This window comes from Petromyzon marinus, chromosome 50 (assembly GCF_048934315.1).
Source record: "Petromyzon marinus isolate PM22_M1 ecotype Great Lakes invasive population chromosome 50, UKy_Petmar_22M1.pri1.0, whole genome shotgun sequence".
In the NCBI taxonomy this organism is placed as follows: Eukaryota; Metazoa; Chordata; class Hyperoartia; order Petromyzontiformes; family Petromyzontidae; genus Petromyzon; species Petromyzon marinus.
Window position 1 is genome coordinate 1,367,522 of NC_133716.1, and position 24,559 is coordinate 1,392,080.

Sequence of the window (24,559 nt, forward strand, 5' to 3'; positions counted from 1 at the left end):
TTATTATGTTTCTTTTGATATCTCACACACAAGTATTAAAGGGCATTTTTTTTCTAAACTGTTAACGAGTATGCACGGAGACTCCTGTGAACATTTCCTGAAACCCGCTCTGAGAAGAGGAACACGTTTTTGTCTCAAAAACATCAAAGTGTTGTCTGCATCAGACACAGAGCCCTGTGAGATTCACCTTTCTCACATTGTGAAGTAATTGTTTTAGCGCTGTCGTGTGGATTACATAAGTCTTTATAAATCCAATGGCAGTACTGTGGTGTTCAACACTTCTAATAGATTCAGTAATCCTTTATTTTTGTAAATCGCTGTAAAACTTCCAGTACAACTTCCTTATTTTATACAGAAGTGAACTGTATCAGAATTATTTTTTAGCATAAATACATTCTCTGCATTGCATTCTCTGCATCACCACAAGAATGCATAGTTAATGCAGGCTTGATGCCTTGTAAAACTTCCAGTACAACTTCCTTATTTTATACAGAAGTGAACTGTATCAGAATTATTTTTTTAGCATAAATACATTCTCTGCATTGCGTTCTCTGCATCACCACAAGAATGCATAGTTAATGCAGGCTTGATGCCTTGTAATAGAAATCTATTTGTTGTTTGAACATCTAACACCTGTAGTTATGCCAGAAAGGGTAAAGTATGTTTTTGAATATAAATTGACAATCTGTTTGGTTAAGATTCACAACCCTTCCAAACAGGGCAAGCACCGCAACATAACATAATAATGAAATTACAATCTACAAAGCACGGTGAACCACAACGATGCCAAAAAAACATGCGGGAGCAAACAGTCCGGAGCGCCTAATGTAAATAGGTATTTGTTGACATTTAAGTTGCGACTCTCACGCAACTAATTATTAAGACGCTCTTTTTCTACACAAACCTAAGGGTGCCACTCAATATGCAGATGGAAAAATGAAGTTTAAGTTTAATGTAATCAGACCCTCCTCCTCAATGTGTTACCTTTAATGGGAAAAGTCAACGGCTGAGAATCTCACTGTTGTATGTTCACATTTCCAGGTGGTTCAGGATTCGCCTCCTCCTCTTCGCTGCCTCTATGCCGACCCTCTGACTCAATGCATTGACGGTGATTCACTGTTCAGCTCCGTTGAGCACCCAGGAAATATCGAGGGACTGTCTTTAAAACTTGTGTAATGACTGGGACCCAATTGTCTTGAGATGGTTTCTTTATTGAAGAACACAAACACTTGAACAGGCAGAGACCCCACTCCAGGCAGCCCCGAGCCTCCTGCCTATTCTCCATATTTTCGGTGCGTAGCCACGCCCTTGTCCGTGGCCACGCCCTTATTCTCGAACCTGCACGCTGGCCCGAGACCACACACGTTCTACTCCTGTCCTCTTACGTCACCTGGCCACACCCCTATTCTCGATCATTCCCGTAGCACTGCACGCTGAATCCCTTGTCATTACCTCCCGTAGCCACCAGTCCATTCGCACCGTAGGTTGACCCTACTGTCATTACACTTGCACTGCTGCTTCACTTTAACAGGGAAATGAAGACCAGGAGACATGACCTTGACAATAGCCAAATTGGATTTTGAACGGCACCCTAAAAACAGTGATGTTTAAATACTTCAAATAATACACAATACTTGAGTATACAAATCTAGCAGAGAAGGATGTTAATTTACAAAGTAATAAATGTTAACAAGAATATAAGATCAATGTTTGATGAAAAAAACACAAATGCGGCATTTTCATTGTAAATACAAAGCGTGATTTTAATCTTGTAATATTCTAAGACAAGCGAGTATCAAGCTGAATGTGTGTTTTTAAGAAAAATGTATTTGTTTCGGCACTTACCCTTGGTCTTGTGGGCCCATGTCCTGAAATTCACCACCTGTACGGACAAAGAGCATTCACTTGCCAGTGACTAACCAAAAACTAACAATAAAGCCATAGACAAGTGATAACATTTCAACACAATCACACTATGTATATATAATTTGTAGATTTGAAGCTTTCGTGACTGCAAGGATCCATACTCTTTGGTTCTATTCGGTAAAGTCACGTAGGTAAAAAAATAAAACAACAAAAATCACGACGTTTCAGCCACAACACAAGCGGCCTTCATCAGGTGAAGGGACCAGACTGTCTCGAGGACAGCGCTGGAGTGAACACAGCCAAGCTCAGACCGCGACCTTTAAGCTGTGTGAGAGGAATCAAGGTGCCTTGACAAAGGAATTAGCATAAAAAATAGCATTTAATTGGCGGACTTAGCATGATGAACGGTGTAGAGGGGGTGAACATGTGCAGGTCGGGGAGGGGGAGTTTACCTATTGATGGTGTGAAAAGGGAATTTTAAGAGCTGTGAAAGTTTGGGGTACCACTACTTGAAAAAAAATATACTCTACCATTGAAAATTAGTTTAATGTTTGGTTCGATTTCTATTTGAGAGGAGACCTGATGGCTCATTGGGGCATTCTGTCTACAGGAAACCCACCCACACAGATTCCTACTTGAAACCTGATTCCCACCACCACCCAGCTCAAAATAATTATCTCATCAAAACTTTATACCATAGAGCTCATTGCATTTCGGACCAACATCACCTGACCAGTGAATTAAAACATGTACACCTGACCCTCAAAAGGAATGGATACTCTGACCGTACCATCCGCCAAGCTGTTTCTCCCTCCATATAGAAACAACCACTTGATATTCTTAGCTCTTTCGGTAAAGTCACGTTGAAGGGAAACAATAAAATAATAAAACATATATAAAAAACAATAAAAATACTCACGACGGTTTTTTGGATGTCCTAATAAAAAAGAGACCTGATGGTTCAATGAGCCACTCTGTCTACAGGAAAGCTACCCATACGGATGCTTATCTGAAACCGGATTCCCACCACCATCCATCACAGAAGAATTCTCTCATCAAGACTCTGTACCATAGAGCCCAATGCATATCCGACCAGGAACACATAGGCAGTGAACTCAAGCACGTACACCAAGCTCTTAAGGCTAATGGCTACTCCGACTATACAATCCGCAAAGCTACCACTCAAACCATGAAGGACCCTCTTGAGGAGCCTTTCAAAACCATCACTTTACCCTACATTACGGGGATCACAAAAAAGATCTCCAAAATCTTGAATAAACACAAGATCCAGGTCCGTTTCAACACATTACATAAAATCCGTGATCTGGTTCCGTCTGTAAAATATGTTATTCCGGACATACAGTAGTACCCTGGTGTCTACAAACTAAGTTGCCTCTGTGGTAGTAGTTACATTGGAGAAACCAAACGCCATGTCTCGGACCGCATTCGTGAACACAAAGCAGACCTTAAACACGGTAGAACCAACACCTCGGCCGTGGTAGATCATTGTTATAATTCAGTAGGCTCACATGACATTGACTTTTCCAAGACAGAGGTTCTTTGTAAGCCATCTGGCTACCATGAGAGATTCATTCATGAGGCTATCCACATAGAGACAATTTCAACCGAGAAGATGGAATCTGGCTTAGCAATCATTGGAAAGATTTGATTAACCATTTCAGGTCTTAATTGATTGTTCACGCTTACAGTGGTTTTCAGACAACATACATACATTTTTTGTCTACCCCCTCCTATTTTCAGAACATAGATGGACTCGTCCTTCTAAATAAACTGCCAAATCGCTGCGCGTGGCGCTGACGTTTTTTATAAATAAATACACCGCCCAAAAATAAATAAATAAATTTATGCAAACCGACACACCTGATGACGACCGTTTGTGTTATGGTCAAAACGTCGTGAGAATTTGTATTGTTTTATATATATTTTATTATTTTATTGTTTCCCTTCAACTTGACTTAACCAAAAGAGCTAAGAATATGAATTACTGCAGTCACGAAAGCTTTAAATCAAAATTTTACCACTTGATACTCCGGTCAAAACCATCACACTACCATATATAGCAGGCGTTACTAAAAAGATTTCCAAAATTCTAAACAAACACAAGATCCAGGTCCGGCTCAATACAGTACACAAAATTCGTGATCTGATCCCATCCGTGAAGGATGTCATTCCTGACTTACAGTACCCCGGGGTTTACAAATTGAGTTGTACCTGTGGTGATTGCTATATCGGGGAGACGAAGCGACATGTTTCCGACCGAATTCGCGAGCACAAATCAGATTTGAAACACGGCAGAACGAATTCTTCTGCCGTAGCTGATCACTGTTACAACACTGTGGGTGATCACGATATAATTTTCTCCGATACCAAGGTTCTTTGCAAACCCACGGGTTTTTATCAGAGATTTGTTCACGAGGCAATTCAGATTTACAAATACAGACAATTTCAACCGAGAAGATGGTTTCAAATTAAGCAACCATTGGAAAGATGTTCTAAATCTAACCAAACATTAAACTAATTTTCAATGGTACAGTATATATTTTTTCAAGTAGTGGTACCCCAAACTTTCGCAGCTCTTAAAATTCCCTTTTCACACCATCAATATGTAAACACCCCCTCCCCCCGTCGCCGACCTGCACATGTTTACCCCCTCTACACCGTTCATCATGCTAAGTCTGCCAATTAAATTCTATTTTTTATGCTAATTCCTTTGTCAAGGCACCTTGATTCCTCTCACACAGCTTAAAGGTCGCGGTCTGAGCTTGGCTGTGTTCACTCCAACGCTGTCCTTGGGACAGTCTGGTCCCTTCACCTGATGAAGGCCACTTGTGTTGTGGCCGAAACGTCGTGATTTTTGTTGTTTTATTTTTTACCTACGTGACTTTACCGAATAGAACCAAAGAGTATTATATATACATAATATAACACATATGTACATAATGTGATGGTATATATATACATAACATGATTGTGTACGTATATACACATACATATATGTAAGTAAATATAGACACATTTGGGTTGACCCATCATCCTTCTGGGGTGTATAACATAATAAGTACCACGTTGTGTAGGAATGAGGAATGACCACCAGTAGCTCAGGGCTGTTAACAGGAGATGAGCACCAATACCTCAATGCTCATTTGGGCAGGAAATCATTTTCACTTTTCTTTACACGTTTTCATCATATCAGCAGCAACCGCATTTGTCTCCTCGTGGATCAAGGCTTCCCCAAACTGTCTCCATCATCATCACAATCAACTGTGATGAAGATGACTGGCTAATCTCACACCAGCTCTGGCCTCACTATGGACACTGAGATTTGTGAATGAGAAGTTTTACATCTGCATAAAAAATACTGCATATAATTCATGTGCAAGATAAACACAGACAACCGTAGATGACCATTCTGGCTGTTGTTATTAATTATTAAATGTATATTTCGCCTTTCATCAAGAATCTCGGAGCGAGCGCTGTACAAGACTCAGTAGCAGACACTTGGCCTAAAAATAACTCGTGAAAGTAAAAAGGAAGAAACAGCAAAATAATCTAAATAGATTTCAAGACGTGTTGTTGTTGTCGTACGGCCCTCTATCAATCGATCTGACTTTAGAGAACAAAACATTTCAGATGTCAAAAAAGTCATACCAGGGTGATCGGCTGGGTGATCAGACTTGATGATCTTTATCATAGTTGTCAGAAGGCTGGCTGCAGTGCTGTAGGTTTCACGTTGGTCGTCTGGCGGCCCTACATCCTCTGCACCACGAAAAAATCAACAAAGATGCAAAAAGACAGCAGCACCAACGAACTGAATGTACTTTTTGCACCCAACTTACGCTCAGTTTTCAGAATTTTACACTTACAGAATGGCCAGCATACAATTTACACGAGCTGCAAATCGCTTAATCCATGCATAATCACAATGCGTATATTCTAAGTGAAACAAGCACTCTTAATTAATGAATCGGTAAAAACAGGTGTACGTCGAGTCGGGATGTCCTCCCGTATCCCATATTTATCTTTAATGCAATAAAAAAAGTCTGAAACTCATTCCTCATATGTATGTTGAACTTCTTTGGCAGCGTATGTGACCAACCGTGCTAATCGGAGGTGCGTGGGAAGGACAATAGCGCAACGTTGCATATCCGACCATCACACAGCCACACTGACCAATGAAGCGAACCATTTATGCACGGTGTAACCGTCCACTTTGATAGCTCATGTTTTTGCATTTCTCACACTGGGCACAACACAGGCCAACGCTGGTTCTTCCTCACACTGAATATAACCCTAGGCAATAACACCTCTACCGGCTACACGCACAGCCGATCACTCGGCGGGGTCCCCTCGCCCTCTCTCGTCTCCGCCGCTGGCTGGCGGCGTGACGGCGATGGAACCCACGCAGGAGATCTTCCACGTGACCGGACGACGCAGAGAGATGTCGGTGAACAGCGACACGCCATGACTCAGGACCCCACACACGAGCCCGCTTCCCCCTTATATCCCCCCCAGGCGTGGCTAAGCCCCGCCTCTGGCCACGCCCTCTCATGGAAACTTCGAGCAGGTCCCCAGAGCATCTCGGCTAGCCCCACCTGTTACCTTTGCCCCAGATACGCCTCATTCCCTGATTGGCTGTTACCTCTGTGGCCGTACCCGTGATTCCCTTCCCAGGCCAGCAGGTGTCACTTCGTCGTGTCAGCAGGTGTAACCCTGTCATTACACACGTACTTGGTGTTCTGAGAAGTAACACAACTGAACTGTGTCATTTACCCACGGCATAAATGAGAACCCATAAACTTTTGGAATACATTTCTGCCCAAACCCTCAGTGACTCGTGGAAACTCGACTGTAATACAAACATCGCGGAGACATCAAGGTCACATACCTGTGTCAAACCATAACGTGTACCCCGTATTCTTGTAAAGGGAAATTGAGTTTTCAGGTCCATACGGTGTGCAGCCATTTTAATACGGGCAAAACTATCAGAATTTGTGTCTATTTGTTTGTGTTTCTCCCTTGTGATGGGACTTTGAAGGATGAACGTTGAGATGTATAAGGGCACGGGATGACCAATAAGGTCTGAATTGGTCTGTAATAACGGGTTGACAAGCATGAGGTCATACCTCGGTACACGCCTTGGTGACGATCCCTCAAGCCAGTCTCTCTGTAATCATAACCATCACATCTTGAAATGTAATTGCCACTGAAGGAATCTAGAAGGGAAAAAATGCAGACATTAATTTAAACTCAGCAGTCAATACTTCCATACAGAGTAGAAAACTGTTGCTTCTACAGAGTCATTGTTGTTACGCTTCATTTGAGCTATTCACATTTTTATGCGAATGCACAGCATATAATTTGGGTGTACATAAACCTTCTCATGCACAATCATAGAACTTAGTTCGCGAATTGAATGCGTCATTAACGCTGTACATCAAAAACAGCAATGGACTCTTCATAAATGGTTGGTCGATGGACTGACTACTCACGAGACGAATGCTCTACCTGAAGTTTGATCGCAATCCATTGAATGCATGCGTTACCATACAATGCAAACTTCAAAATATACAGCAGCAGGTGTCAGGGTTGGGATCGAACCCACGACCTCCTGTACACCAGGCGAGGTAGTCAACATCTCCTAGCCACCGTGATGATGATGGGAGAGAGACACAGACCTCCTGTACACCAGGCGAGGTAGTTAACATCTCATAGCCACCGTGATGATGAGACACAGACCTCCTGTACACCCAGCGATGTAGTTAACATCTCCTAGCCACCGTGATGATGATGAGAGAGAGACACAGACCTCCTGTACACCAGGCGAGGTAGTTAACATCTCCTAGTCACCGTGATGATGGGAGAGAGACACAGACCTCCTGTACACCAGGCGAGGTAGTCAACATCTCCTAGCCACCGTGATGATGATGAGAGACACAGACCTCCTGTACACCAGGCGAGGTAGTCAACATCTCCTAGCCACCGTGATGATGATGAGAGACACAGACCTCCTGTACACCACGCGAGGTAGTTAACATCTCATAGGGGTCTCAACTCTGTATTGTCCAGACCGCTGCTATGGCTGGCTTGGGAGTGTAACATTCTTGCTTATCTTCATATAACCGGTATGAACAGGTTTATATTTGTTTTATATCTTTAAATATATATATACGGTATGATGAACAAGGCTCGAGATGGATGGATGTGGCGTAGGTAGCTTCAGCGGTATAGAAGCGAGCAAGCGCCTTGTGGGGAACACGGTTAATCTAAATTGTCTTATAGTTGTTGTTGGCTTGCACCACATTGTGATTTTTGCACGCAGCGTTTTAATAAGTTTTTTTGTGTGGAATATTTGCTGGTTTATTCCAGGATGTTTCTGTTACGCGTTGTCGCTTTAAGATGTTCTGTGTTCAAGTTTTGTTTGTTGCGGTTGCACCCGACTTAAGAGCCGCATGGCTCACAGGGCTATACCTAGTAAATTAAACTTGAAAACTCTCACCCAGTACACTCCGTGTGGTGGGCGATGTTGGTGTATCTAAGGGGGTGCGTGGTGGTGGTGGCTGCTGGTGGCGGCTGCTGGTGGCGGTGGTGGCTGGTGGCTGCTGGTGGCTGGTGGTAGTGGCAGGTGGTGGCGGCGGTGGTGGTAGCTGGTGGCTGGTGGTGGCTGCTGGTGGTGGTGGCTGGTGGCGGTGGTGGTGGCTGGTGGTGGCTGGTGGCGGTGGTGGCTGGTGGTGTCGAGGCGATCGTCTCACCGCGGTGGTCGCGCGCCATCTCCGCTCCGGGCGCTGAGGAAGGAAAAAAAAGCACGGAAGCTGGCGTCGTTTCGTCACCACGTCCCGCCGACGACGTCATCGCGCGGAGACGACGACGTCATCGCGAGAAAACGACGACGTCATCGCGAGAAAACGACGACGTCATCGCGAGGAAACGACGACGTCATCGCGAGGAAACGATGACGTCATCGCGAGGACGCGAGGAAACGATGACGTCATCGCGAGGAAACGATGACGCCATCGCGAGGAAACGATGACGCCATCGCGAGGAAACGATGACGTCATCGCGAGGAAACGATGACGTCGTCACGAGGAAACGATGACGTCATCGCGCGGGACGACAAAGAACGATGACGTAATGATCTGCTAGTGTACAGGGTGGTCCAGATGTCTTATGATCTTCAATTAATTTACCGCCACTAATGATACACTCAGCGAAGTGGCTTATTATCACGTGGGAATCTATAGCAGAAGCCTAATGCTTTAAACGCGTTGTGTTGTTGTTGATACATGTGGAGGGAAAACCTGGAGCTCCACGCGACCACGAGCAGAGAGACACGCAAACGCCAAACATACAGCAGCAGGCGTCAGGGTCAGGGTCGAACCCATGACCTCCTGCATACCAGGCGAGGGAGTGAACATTTAGCCACCGTCCACTCTCTAGCATCTGGTTCTTGGTCCACGTGCTCCACGTTGAGTCACTCAGGGGCCGTCCATAAATGACGTCACGCAATTTTGTACGATTTTTGACCCCACCACATCCAAAAAAAAAATTGCTTCAAATCGCTTTAAACTATTGTCATTGTAGTGCGTACTTAATGTGGCGCTGCACTCTGATGTTGTAGGAGAATTTTTGGTTTATTAAAAAGTCTATTTAATTACGTAGAACGTGTTGTCTGTATTTATTTAAAGTTGCGCATTTTGATGTGACGTCACATTTTCAACCCCCCCCTCCCTCGTCACACATCGTCACAAATGTCTGACCCCCCCCCCCCCAGGTGCGTGACGTCATTTATGGACGGCCCCTCGGAGGAACAGAGTTCGTTTGTACGACTGCCACGTGGAGAGGCGTTCTGTGCAGCAGCGTAACGAGCGTGGCCAAAGATACCAGTTGGGGGCACCCTTGACAGCCACCATTAAGAGACATCAAATATTGGGTCCTCACCTGACCGATCGACGCACCCCCTGAGCTAATAACGCAGTCACGACACCACTGATAATGTAGTCACTACACCACTGATAATGTAGTTACTACACCACTAATAATGTAGTCACTACACCACTGATAATGTAGTAACTACACCACTGATAACGTAGTTACTACACCACTAATAATGTAGTCACTACACCACTGATAATGTAGTTACTACACCACTAATAATGTAGTCACTACACCACTGATAATGTAGTAACTACACCACTGATAACGTAGTTACTACACCACTAATAATGTAGTCACTACACCACTGATAATGTAGTCACTACACCACTGATAATGTAGTCACTACACCACTGATAATGTAGTCACTACACCACTGATAATGTAGTCACTACACCACTGATAATGTAGTCACTACACCACTGATAATGTAGTCACTACACCACTGATAATGTAGTCACTACACCACTGATAATGTAGTTACTACACCACTGATAACGCAGTCACACCACTGATAATGTAGTTACTACACCACTGATAATGTATTTACTACGCCACTGATAATGTAGTCACTACACCACTGATAATGTAGTCACTACACCACTGATAATGTAGTTACTACGCCACTGATAATGTAGTTACTACACCACTGATAATGTAGTCACTACACCACTGATAATGTAGTCACTACACCACTTATAATGTAGTCACTACGTCACTGATAATGTAGTTACTACGTCACTGATAATGTAGTCACTACACCACTGATAATGTAGTTACTAAACCACTGATAATGTAGTCACTACACCACTGAAAATGTAGTCACTACACCACTGATAATGTAGTTACTACACCACTGATAATGTAGTTACTACGCCACTGATAATGTAGTTACTACACCACTGATAATGTAGTTACTACACCACTGATAATGTAGTTACTACACCACTGATAATGTAGTTACTACGCCACTGATAATGTAGTCACTACACCACTGATAATGTCGTCACTACACCACTGATAATGTAGTCACTACACCACTGATAATGTAGTCACTACACCACTGATAATGTAGTTACTACACCACTGATAATGTAGTTACTACACCACTGATAATGTAGTTACTACGCCACTGATAATGTAGTCACTACACCACTGATAATGTCGTCACTACACCACTGAAAATGTAGTTACTACACCACTGATAATGTCGTCACTACACCACTGATAATGTCGTCACTACACCACTGATAATGTAGTTACTACACCACTGATAATGTAGTTACTACGTCACTGATAATGTAGTCACTACACCACTGATAATGTAGTCACTACACCACTGATAATGTAGTTACTACACCACTGATAATGTAGTTACTACACCACTGATAATGTAGTCACTACACCACTGATAATGTAGTTTACTACGCCACTGATAATGCAGTTACTACACCACTGATAATGTAGTTACTACGTTACTGATAATGTAGTTACTACACCACTGATAATGTAGTCACTACGCCACTGATAATGTAGTCACAACGCCACTGATAATGTAGTTACTACACCACTGATAATGTAGTTACTACACCACTGATAATGTAGTCACTACACCACTGATAATGTAGTTTACTACGCCACTGATAATGCAGTTACTACACCACTGATAATGTAGTTACTACGTTACTGATAATGTAGTTACTACACCACTGATAATGTAGTCACTACGCCACTGATAATGTAGTCACAACGCCACTGATAATGTAGTTACTACACCACTGATAATGTAGTTACTACACCACTGATAATGTAGTCACTACGCCACTGATAATGTAGTCACTACACCACTGATAATGTAGTCACTACGCCACTGATAAAGTAGTCACTACGCCACTGATAATGTAGTCACTACACCACTGATAATGTAGTCACTATACCACTGATAATGTAGTCACTACGCCACTGATAATGTAGTTATTACACCACTGATAATGTAGTCACTACGCCACTGATAATGTAGTCACTACACCACTGATAATGTAGTCACTACACCACTGATAATGTAGTCACTACACCACTGATAATGTAGTCACTACGCCACTGATAATGTAGTTACTACACCACTGATAATGTAGTTACTACACCACTGATAATGTAGTTATTACACCACTGATAATGTAGTTACTACACCACTGATAATGTAGTCACTACACCACTGATAATGTAGTGACTACACCACTGATAATGTAGTTTACTACGCCACTGATAATGCAGTTACTACACCACTGATAATGTAGTTTACTACGCCACTGATAATGTAGTTACTACACCACTGATAATGTAGTTACTACACCACTGATAATGTAGTTACTACACCACTGATAATGTAGTCACTACGCCACTGATAATGTAGTTACTACACCACTGATAATGTAGTTACTACACCACTGATAATGTAGTCACTACGCCACTGATAATGTAGTTACTACACCACTGATAATGTAGTTTACTACGCCACTGATAATGCAGTTACTACACCACTGATAATGTAGTCACTACACCACTGATAATGTAGTCACTACACCACTGATAATGTAGTCACTACGCCACTGATAATGTAGTTACTACACCACTGATAATGTAGTTATTACACCACTGATAATGTAGTTACTACACCACTGATAATGTAGTCACTACACCACTGATAATGTAGTGACTACACCACTGATAATGTAGTTTACTACGCCACTGATAATGCAGTTACTACACCACTGATAATGTAGTTTACTACGCCACTGATAATGTAGTTACTACACCACTGATAATGTAGTTACTACACCACTGATAATGTAGTTACTACACCACTGATAATGTAGTCACTACGCCACTGATAATGTAGTTACTACACCACTGATAATGTAGTCACTACACCACTGATAATGTAGTCACTACGCCACTGATAATGTAGTTACTACACCACTGATAATGTAGTCACTACGCCACTGATAATGTAGTTACTACACCACTGATAAAGTAGTCACTACACCACTGATAATGTAGTCACTACGCCACTGATAAAGTAGTGACTACACCACTGATAATGTAGTTATTACACCACTGATAATGTAGTCACTACACCACTGATAATGTAGTCACTACGCCACTGATAATGTAGTTACTACACCACTGATAATGTAGTCACTACGCCACTGATAATGTAGTCACTACACCACTGATAATGTAGTTATTACACCAATAATAATGTAGTCACTACACCACTGATAATGTAGTCACTACACCACTGATAATGTAGTCACTACACCACTGATAATGTAGTCACTACGCCACTGATAATGTAGTCACTACACCACTGATAATGTAGTCACTACGCCACTGATAATGTAGTTACTACACCACTGATAATGTAGTCACTACACCACTGATAATGTAGTTACTACACCACTGATAATGTAGTTACTACACCACTGATAATGTAGTCACTACGCCACTGATAATGTAGTCACTACGCCACTGATAATGTAGTCACTACACCACTGATAATGTAGTTACTACACCACTGATAATGTAGTCACTACGCCACTGATAATGTAGTGTGGGGAAGGCGGCCACGGCACACGCGAAGGGCTGGGCGGCCACCAACCACGTGCGGCCATCTTCACGACATTTCCTCCTCCACGTGGAGAATCCACAACATGCGTTTGGAGTATGGCGGCTGCTATCTCTACATTATAAGCCGCCAAGCCCGTCCTCACAGTCGGGCATATTTGCGGAATACACCACCACGTGGTGCCGCCGTTGACCCTGGCCATTGACCGAGCAACCCGACGTTCCTACCAGCTCCCTCCGCAGGAGAACGTGTTTTTGGGCGGTTCACCTTCCTTGTACTTTGCACGACTGTTTTTTTTGTACTGTTTGTTGTTGTTGTTGTAACGTTCTTACCCGCCCCTACTGGACATCTGTGAAAAAGAGCTTCATAGCGGAACAGTTTCCTGCAGGATAAATAAGTATTCTGAATCTGAAGTAAATATTTGTGAAGACTGTATTCTGAACCGTCGGCTCCGGAGCCGCATGCGGATCTTTCAGGGCAGCTTCTTGACTCCACGACATTGCAAAGTTAAATAAAAAAAACCCTAATTAATATCGACTGTCTAAAAGGCCAAAAAATATTTGCAACGTTGCATTGCAGATCTTAAAACCGCAATTCGAAAAAAATATGGTTTGACGTTTTATTGGTTAAGTAGCACCTTGTGTTCGCATGCATTGCGGCTCTCGAGAAAAATTGAGGGTTTTTTTTTAAACCTAATTCCCATAAAATGTCTCTTCCTGTTTTCTTCGCTTACCGATCCCTGTTGGCGGTGGCTCGCCGTCACGTGGAGCCCCACGCAACAGCTTGACTCCTCTCCGACAAACTCTCCACAACCATCCTCGACGAGCTGGATCCGGGCCTTAATTTGGGTGATTTCGAAAACACGTGGTTAAGCCATGCATCTTGCGGAAGTGCGGAGTTGGCCTGATAACTTGAATCAAAATTGTCTTATGGTTGTTATTGTTTGACTTGCATCACACTGGGATTTTTGCACACAGCGTTGAGATAACGGTATTTCTCCAGGATCTTTCTGTTGCGCGTTCGCACTTTAAGATGTTTCTCTGTTCATATTTCGTTTGTTGCGGTTGCACCCGACTCAAGAACCGCATGGCTCACAGGGCTACACCTAATCAATGAAATGAAGAAAAAAAACTTCCTGCATGCAATCGAGGCACAACATTTGGGTCAAAATGTCTCAAGAAAGTCGCCTTGGGGTATCCAGCATCTGTGAGAACTTGTGACGACACGAGAGAGTTGTGCCAGAATGGTGTTGCCACTGCTTGAGCCTATTGGCACAAGACGGAGGAGAGCGGAAACAAATTGGCGGCACGTGCAAGTTGGGACACCTTATGGGGGGGGGGTCTGTCTTGCCCATCGTGCTGGCTGATGGAGGAGAATGTGCGTTCTGCCGTGTAGCCACCAGAGGGTGCTACCTACACAACCAGCCGTGCCTTTACTGTGCTCCGTTACATACGCACATTACCCACGCATTTTTACTCAATTTAGTCAGCATGGATGAATACCCGTTAGTACATTTTCCAATTCACTTCTGGATTATGGCCTCCCCCACGCCCCCTTGGTTACCGGGGTTTTTTTTTTACCATACTTCATGTCACTGGCATCAACACAATTTGCCCAGTTAAAATGTAAAAAACGCATGTGCTTGGTATTGGTCGACCACCCTTGGGTATACTGCAGTGTAAGGTCAACCACTCTTGGGTATACTGCAGTGTAAGGTCAACCATCTTGGGTATACTAAAGTGTAAGGTCGACCACCCTTGGGTTTACTGCAGTGTAAGGTCAACCACTCTTGGGTTTACTGCAGTGTAAGGTCAACCACTCTTGGGTATACTAAAGTGTAAGGTCAACCACTCTTGGGTATACTGCAGTGTAAGGTCAACCACTCTTGGGTTTACTGCAGTGTAAGGTCAACCACTCTTGGGTATAATAAAGTGTAAGGTCAACCACTCTTGGGTTTACTGCAGTGTAAGGTCGACCACCCTTGGGTATACTAAAGTGTAAGGTCAACCACTCTTGGGTTTACTGCAGTGTAAGGTCAACCACTCTTGGGTATACTGCAGTGTAAGGTCAACCACTCTTGGGTATACTGCAGTGTAAGGTCAACCACTCTTGGGTTTACTGCAGTGTAAGGTCGACCACCCTTGGGTATACTAAAGTGTAAGGTCGACAACCCTTGGGTATACTGCAGTGTAAGGTCGACCACCCTTGGGTTTACTGCAGTGTAAGGTCGATATTTAGTGAGGAGAGCCTCACTGAACCTCAAAACGTTTTCATGAGAGTCCTGCGTTTGGATGTTTGGCCAGTAAGTTACATTTTAAGGAGTGATTTTCAATTTAGTGAAAGATGGACAACACAAGTGGTGTCTAGAAGCTCATTCAAGTCACAAACTTAACCTTTCCGAATGGAGTGTGTGGCGGTACTAATCTCCATTGATCACCCTGGAAGAGTGGTGGAAATTCCACATTCCTGTGGCGGGTACGAACTCCTCAAAAACACAACACTCGGTCTATCGACCCCAGGAGGGAGCTGACGAGGACAGTGATGCCAATGATGATCGGCACAGTTGCGCCTCGACTGGGAATTGAACTCATGTTCGTCAGATAGTGAGTCGAGCACTCTGACCACAGAGCGACTCGGTTGGGCATCCTTGAGCTTCATGCAGCTGATTCTAACAGTGCAGGTGGACAGTAATTAATTTGGGGCAAAACCCCACAGGGACCCAGGAGGCTCCTTGGCTTGCAGCACTCTTGACAGAAGTGGCGTGCGCGAGCAGATGCTGAAGAAATTCCCCAGTGTGGCTGGAAGGGGGCTGGCAATTTCTTGACAATGTCATCGCCAATTTTACCACCTGCTGTTCAAAGGCAATATCCATCCAAACAGTGTCCTGTTCATGTCTGAGCCTGGTGCTGAATAAAGGACAAAATGTAAACAGGGTTAGGTTTGTTGATCTATTGTCTAGAGATTCCGTCAGTGAGCAGATTGCCAGCCTATTGTCTAGAGACCCCATCAGAGACCAGTCGGACAGTCTATTGTCTAGAGACCCCATCAGAGACCAGTCGGACAGTCTATTGTCTAGAGACCCCATCAGAGACCAGTCGGACAGTCTATTGTCTAGAGACCCCGTCAAAGGCCAGCCTCTAAGTCAATCTGGTATGTTTGAAGCAATGTTTTACCAAAACTGGTCTTTTTTTTATAAACATAAGTAATTTCTTGAATTTCGATTTAAAGCTTTCGTGACTGCAAGGATTCATCTTCTTTGGTTCTTTCGGTAAAGTCACGTAGAATGAGAATAAAATAATAAATTGATAAAATAAAATAACACAATAAAATTCTCACGACGTTTCGGCCACAGCACAAGCGGCCTTCATCAGGTGAAGGAACGAGACTGTCTGGAGGACAGTCTCGTCCCTGTCTGGAGGACAGTCTCGTCTCTTCACCTGATGAAGGCTGCTTGTGTTGTGGCCGAAACGTCGTGAGAATTTTATTGTTATTTTATTTTATCAATTTATTATTTTATTCTCATTCTACGTGACTTTACCGAAAGAACCAAAGAAGATAACTTCATGAACTTGTTTTTTGTCTACCATTCACGATATTTTCTCGAGCACCCAGATTCTAGAGAGGTCTCATTCTGACCGTAAGAATCCAGAGTGAAAGGGAGTTAATTTTGACTTGTGTAGACACCTATAACTTTTGACCTGGGTAAATTAGAGACTACCCACAAATTTAAATGAATTATGCGCTGCCTGCTGGACTGGCAATTGTCTGCTCATATGGAGATTGCTAAGTGGTGAGAGTGGTGTCTGGTGAGAGTGTGAGGTCAAGCAGTGTTCGTCGGGGTGTGTCTGGTGAGTGGAAACGCTTGCCCGCTGGCACTGCAAAGGAGTGTTATGCTGTTTAACGCGTCGTCGGCTTTCGCGACCAATATTATTAATAATAAAGGTTTTTGGGTTAGATCGCGTTATTTATAAATGTGTCACAACCCTCCACCACCCGACACGGCTAATCAGTAAAAAATGTGTCACGTTGGCAAAACACAAATAGTTCACTACTTTAGCCCACCGGTGTGTTGAAGGGTGAATCCACACCATTTACAATTTTTTTTAGTACGACGTTTCGCTGGTAATTACATCCATCATCATCGGGCGATTTGCCACAATATTGAAGCCCTCCACCTGCTCCCGGTCTTAAATAGAGCAGCAGGGTGACGTCATCATGTCATGCCACCGGGTTATTTGCTGAGCTGAGCCAGAACCAACTGGTGAAAGTGGCCTCGCACAAGACACCTGAATGTGCCTCGGGCGCCAATCAATGGCAGGACGTGGTGGCGAACTCTTTGAATGCACTGAGAGAGACGTCCGCGGCACGGCTCACGTTGTTGCAGTGGGAAAAAAAAAACCCCATCATGTCTCCTACTGAGCCACGCCAGGCTCGTTCGCTATAGAAACCATCAACTCTCATTAACTCCCCCCACCCACCCCACTTTTGCGCAAGAGCGCAGAAGCGTGGTCACCACATCCACGCCTCTATGTAAGGAACGAAACAGGTGGAGTTATATCACAAATCTGGCTGTCGCCTGATGAAGCTGGTTGTAATTACTGGCGAAACGTCGTACTCAGATCGTAAATGTTGTGGCTTGGTTCTCCAACACACCGGTGTGGTGCTGTACTAGTGACGAATTGGCCACGTTCTGTTTGCGTGACAACCCTTACTAGTTGGCTGTGTCGGGTTTTGACGACACATTTCCATATTTGTACGATCTAACCCAAAATATCTCAATTATGTCTAAAACAATTGTTTGTTTACCAGCTAAGGCGCGCTCAGCTATGCAATAGCTCTTTATTCAGGGGCGACCTGGCTATCACAAACGATAGCTCAACGAAGTGGCTCACCGTCGTGTGGAAGTGTATTGCAGTCAAATAACTCTGAACGAGCGAAGTCGTTCCTAAATGTGGAGGGGAAAACTGGAGGCTCCACGCGACCACGGGGAGAGAGAAAGCCACCGCAAACTCCAAATATACAGCGGCAGGCATCGTCAGGGGCGGGATTGAACCCACGACCTCCTGTAAACCAGGCGAGGTGGTTAACATCTCGTCACGGCAGCGCCCATACCGTGTAAAGTGTCAGACGAGAATGTGAGGGGTGTGTGTCTAGTGAGTTGTGTCAGGTGAGTATTAGGTTGAAGATCAGGTGAGTTTCAGGTGAGTTTTCATGCTACCCAGTTCCTAGGATGTGCTGCACTCTTGTTGACATGTCAATGTGCAGCATATGAATGCATGGGTTGTTGTTGTTGTTGTGTTTGAACCACGGATTTAAGTCTTTGCATGTTTATTTTGACGCGTATGTAGGATGAACAACAACAGGAAAATGTAAAATGTTGTTGTTCTTCTTTGGTTCTTTCGGTAAAGTCACGTAGAATGAGAATTAAATAATAAAATAAAATAACACAATAAAATTCTCACGACGTTTCGGCCACAACACAAGTGGCCTTCATCAGGTGAAGGGACGAGACTGTCTGGAGGACAGCGCTGGAGCGGTGTTGTTGTTGTTGTTCGTAAAAATGGAAGGAACAGGAAAGAAAGGAAGACCTCACAGAGGATGGCTTGATGATGGTGACTTGAGAGAGATTGGTGTCAGAAAGACGCGGCACGACTCGAGCCCATTGGCACTACAAGACAGAGCGGAGTGGAAACAAATGGCGAAATGTGCAGCGACGATGCTGTTTTATTCCATTGTTGTTTCCCACACGCGTGCTCCTTGCTAAACACGTGTTCTTGCGATGCTGCATCAGTGCTGACGCACAAACACAAAGAGCACACGAACGACTCCGTCACAACATTTTATTAAATTTCTTCTTCTAATGCGCTTGCTTTCCAGGCAACTGCGCACAAACTTGTCGGGGTAAAACAACTCAACGCATTCATCTGTGCGGCTTGAACAAGGCGAGTGTTGGACGTCCGTGAAAAAGAGCTTGATAGCTCATCGGATTTCTCCGGGGTAAATACAGATTCTGATTCTGATGCAATGGGCGACATTTGGGGCCAATGGCCCTTCATCAGCACATCGCTTACAGCGGCGTTCTTCATTGCAAGGACCGTAGGCCACTGGCGGTCCCCGACACTCCGCAGCGAGTAAGAACACACGGCAAGACACAACTTCCACACGCTGTAGGCTTTCGCGAACAATGTTATCCATAACAGGGGTGCTTTGGGTGAGATCGCGTGTATATATGAATGTGTCGTTAAACCCGCCACCACCCGACACACCCAACTGGTAAGGTTTGTCACGTACAGAGACCGTGCCGATTCGTCACTAGTACAGGACACCGGTGTGTTGGAGAGAAAATACACAACATTTACAGGTGCTGGCGGGTTGACGGGTGGTGGCGGGTTTAACGACACATTTATATATTCACACAGCAAGTGAGAACACCACCCCACATCATTATCATCATCGTGCTGCTGTCAAACCCCCAGTGGTTTCAAATGTGTGACGTCCCTCACACTGATGATGGCTTATCGGCTAAAGTCCCCCCCCCCCCCCCCCCCCCTGAAAATTAGTGAAGAACACCGGGGTAGAGCCTCCATCTCTCTGGTCTCTCTATCTAATGTGTGGTGAAGAAGGGCCATTGCTTGAAACGTCGCCTATTATATATCTTTCCTGCTAAGGCCGCACCGTAATTGCTGAATGTGCTCAGAAGTTTTTGTCTGTTACTCCTTCCTAGAGTCGTGCGATATTCAGTGTGTCCACTGGATTTGCCCAAACAGCATGCGCACAACGATTACTGAGATTGCCTCTCCACGTGTGCCAATTTAACAAAGCAAATGAAGACGTATAAACATATAAGCGTGTACACATCCCGCACGGATGAGTTCTTCTTCAACGGATGTTTGTTTTCCGTGCGTCGCATCGCAACCGTGCAGGCGTCCAATCGACGTTTTATTTCTGCTCGGGAGAATTCAGCAGGAATGAGTTTATAATGGCAATCGCGATGCCATTGATTTGTCCAGGAACGAAAACATCGTCGAGTCTCGGCACTCTCGGGAGCGGCCGCGCATTCAGATGCCGCAGCCCTTCTCCTCCTTCACGATGAGAGTTCTGCACCTGGAAGGAAATGCCGGAGTACCTAGAGGAGGGGGGGGGGGGTGGTGGAACCTACCCCTATACGAGGGGGCTAACACGTGTCCGCACAGGTGTGGGAGGTGACGTGGGGGGAGCGGTGGTGCAGCGGTTAGCGCAGTTGCGCTGACGAAACAGGCGACCCCGTGCTCGATTCCCGCTCACGGCCGCCAGCGCTGAGCCGAGCGCTGGGTTGGTTGAGCACTGAGCCTAGCGCTGGGTTGGTTGAGCATATACAGCAGGCGTCAGGGTCGGGATCGAACCCACGATGTCCTGTATACAAGGCGAGCTAGTTAACATCTCGCCGCCGTGGTCTGTGATGAGTGAGCGTTCGACCGGGCGTGTGATGTGCGTATTTTGATTTTATTTCGCACCTTACGTAGCCAACCTTGGTTAATTGGAGGTGCCATTAAAAAAAATATGAGTTCGAGTACTTGTTTAGTAAGCTATACACACACACACAGTATCTGACCGTCACATCTATATTAACTCTGATCAATTAACCGCTCACACCCCGTGAAGTATTTCCGCACGATGTAAATGTCATGTTATGTTGAAATTCACATATCCGACCTTGATACGTCTGCGATCGTACCCCCAGTCCCCCGCGAGTCGGATGTGCGGCACGTTGTTATCATTGTTGTCATTTTTTTTTGTTATCCGATGTTGCTGCTTCCTCCGCCAATTGCACCCTAGACGCCCGTGAAAATGAGGCGTTTCGTCTCGTAGGATTTTGCCAGTTAAACTCGTTTCAATTAAAAATTAAATCAAGAAGTATTATTATCAACAGCAGCTACCGCTGCTGCTACAACATCATCATATCAACCATCATCACCACCACCACCACTATTACCATCGTCATTGTTACGTGAAAGGCCCGATATAAGATGCCGGGGTTTGATACTCCATGAAGCTCATGGTCCCACCCGAAATCGCATCCGCTGCTCAAACCATGGCAGCAGCAGCAGATGCGGATACTTGATGGTGCACAAATGGAAAATAAAACTCTCCAGTAGTCGTGTGTGTGCGACTGTGGTCATCCAGAACAGACCGTACACAACGTGATCACAACGCAATGTCCAATCCACATACGCAGGAGACATCACAGCGATGATGCACTCCGCTACTCCTGACACGGGTTTAACTGGGCTTGACCACCTGAATGTGAAAATGTATCTACATCAGCAGCCACACGAAAGAAGAGGAAAAATCATCATAGCAACCATCATCATCAGCACCACGATTTCCATCATCATCATCATAATCACGCCGCGATCGATACAGTCAATTCCATATCTCCCGGCAACGTGAAGCGAAACGTCGGACACGGTGTCGAATGACACGCGGTTACGACCCGGAAAATAAAAAAAAACACAGCGCAGAACCATGCAGCACGAGCAGCAGCAGCATACAGCAGCAGCATACAGCAGCAGCATACAGCAGCATACAGCAGCAGCATACAGCAGCAGCATACAGCAGCATACAGCAGCAGCATACAGCAGCATACAGTAGCAGCATACAGCAGCAGAATACAGCAGCAGCATACAGCAGCATACAGCAGCAGCATACAGCAGCATACAGCAGCAGCACACAACAGCAGCATACAGCAGCATACAGCAGCAGCATACAGCAGCAGCATACAGCAGCATACAGCTGCAGCATACAGCAGCAGCATACAGCAGCATACAGCAGCACCATACAGCAGCATACAGCAGCATACAGCAGCAGCATACAGCAGCAGCATACAGCAGCATACAGCAGCAGCATACAGCAGCAGCATACAGCAGCATACAGCAGCATACAACAGCAGCATACAGCAGCATACAGCAGCAGCATACAGCAGCATACAGCAGCATACAGCAGCAGCATACAGCAGCATACAGCAGCAGCATACAGCAGCAGCATACAGCAGCATACAGCAGCATACAGCAGCAGCATACAGCAGCATACAGCAGCAGCATACAGCAGCAGCATACAGCAGCATACAGCAGCAGCATACAGCATACAGCAGCATACAGCAGCAGCATACAGCAGCAGCATACAGCAGCATACAGCAGCAGCATACAGCATACAGCAGCATACAGCAGCATACAGCAGCAGCATACAGCATACAGCAGCATACAGCAGCAGGATCACGAACCGCACGGCCTTCTCACGCAGCAGCAGCAGCAGCGGCGGTGTTGTTGTCAATGTCCACGGTGTCAGGGGGTCGTCATCCGCTCATCGTCCCATGGATCGGCCTCGGTCCCCGTTCACGACAATGCGCGGCGTCCCCTCGTGCTCAGCGGCACCCCCACGCAGGGAGGGCGACACGGCTCGTGAATATTTCAGAGCGTCCCTGTTGTCCTGGAACGCAGAGGGGAGGGGGGCCAGTCGCTTCCCTGACCGAGGGGAGCGATTAGGAGCGAAGCCGCAGAGAGAGAGAGACGCCGCCATCTGCCGTTAATTAGCAGAAGTCTAAAAATAGAGAGGGGTGGTGGTGGTGGGGGGGTGGTGGTGGGGTGGTGGTTGGATGGTGGTGGGGGGTGGTGGTGGTGGTGGCGTGGTGGTTGGGTGGTGGTGGGGGGGGGTGGTGGTGGGGGGGTGGTGGGGTGGTGGTTGGATGGTGGTGGGGGGTGGTGGTGGCGTGGTGGTTGGGTGGTGGTGGGGGGGTGGTGGTGGGGGGTGGTGATGGGGGGTGGTGGTAGGGGGATGATGGTGGGGGGGGGGGTAGTGGTGGGGTGGTGATGGGGGGTGGTGGCGGGGGGGTGGTGGTGGGTGGTGGTGGTGGGGGGTGGTGGTGGTGGGTGGTGGTGGTGGGTCAACTTGTCGGCGCTTGAGTCTTTGACGGGAGACTCTATGAGCAGCGGCGAGCCCGCAGCTCGCCCGCAGCTCGCCGCTCGATGCCAGCGCTGTCCACCGCTCTGGGGTTGGGGCCAAGCGGCGTGAGGCGCCTGGGGGCAGGCTGGGGGTGAGGGGGGTGAGTGGGGTGCCCCCCCCCCCACACGCCCTGTTGGCCAAAGATACGAGTTGTAGCCCCCTTAACCACAGCGAGGTTTGTATTCGACATCGGTTTTTAAAAGGACAGAGCACTTCTTTAAAGAACGGTTTAAATTAATCTTTATGAACACGCTTGCAGTGACGTTCCACGTTTTATTTTTATTTCATTAGACCAGTCGCATAACGTTGCAAAGAGGCACTGCTACGGAGGCTGTAGTGGCTGCATTTTGCGAATACGGAGCGCCCCCCAACAGCGTTAAATGTCCGAGACCGTGAGCGTCACGGCGACGTGGATGAGGGCGAGAGGAGCCGCGATCTCTAAAAGCCTCCTCGGTGCGAGCGTGCGAAGAGACAAATCGAATATTGGGGCCCTCCACCTGAGCTGACAACGCAGTCACTACGCCCCATGGGTTGGAGTGATTGTCATTATTAATCAGCCGCAAGGATTTCGCCAGCATAGGAGTTGGGTATAAATGTGCTGCGTGATGTTTTGATCGTCATCATCACCGTCGGTCGGTCGGTCATGATCGATCACACTGCTGCATGAAGGCCTCCCCAAACTGTCCCCGGGCAGAGTAGGACTTCTTCAAACATCACTCGCCAGCGGTGTTAACCCTGGGCGAGAATAAACTATGTTGGTTTTTAATAATAGGGGTTTTCCACTTTTTTTCTGGCAACAAAACTAAAACCTTTTTTTTTTACAAAGATTCATGTCTGCATTAACCACAATACTTGCAGTCAAAATGCAAACAAAACACATACTCTGATAATATATGCATTGTCCTTGAAACTGATTGGTGCACACCAGAGACAGCTTTCTTTAGAGCCTGGTCTCAATTGGTGCTAGACCAGATGACGTCAAAAGGCTAGACCAGAGTGTGTGTTTTTGTTTGCATTTTGACTGCAGGTATTGTGGTTAATGCAGACATGAATCCTTGTAAAAAAAGGTTTCAGTTTTGTTGCCAGAAAAAGGGGAAAAACCTTATTATTATATTTTGGAACTGGCAAAGGAGGTCC

General features: G+C 45.7%; 1 protein-coding gene across 2 annotated transcripts in view; it reads right to left on the reverse strand.

Moving 5' to 3' along the window:
• The window catches only part of LOC116953257 (uncharacterized), a 33,567-nt gene extending 24,809 nt beyond the window's left edge, over window positions 1–8,758 (reverse strand). For both annotated transcript variants that reach the window (XM_032973306.2, XM_032973305.2), the window contains exons 1-4: window positions 8,637–8,758; window positions 7,011–7,100; window positions 5,536–5,643; window positions 1,846–1,882 (exon numbers count right to left, since the gene is read on the reverse strand). In XM_032973306.2, coding sequence (XP_032829197.1) covers window positions 1,846–1,882; window positions 5,536–5,643; window positions 7,011–7,100; window positions 8,637–8,736 — 335 coding nt within the window. In that variant the 5' untranslated portion in view covers window positions 8,737–8,758. The remainder of the gene's footprint in view (window positions 1–1,845; window positions 1,883–5,535; window positions 5,644–7,010; window positions 7,101–8,636) is intronic.
• Window positions 8,759–24,559: the final 15,801 nt, after the last annotated feature.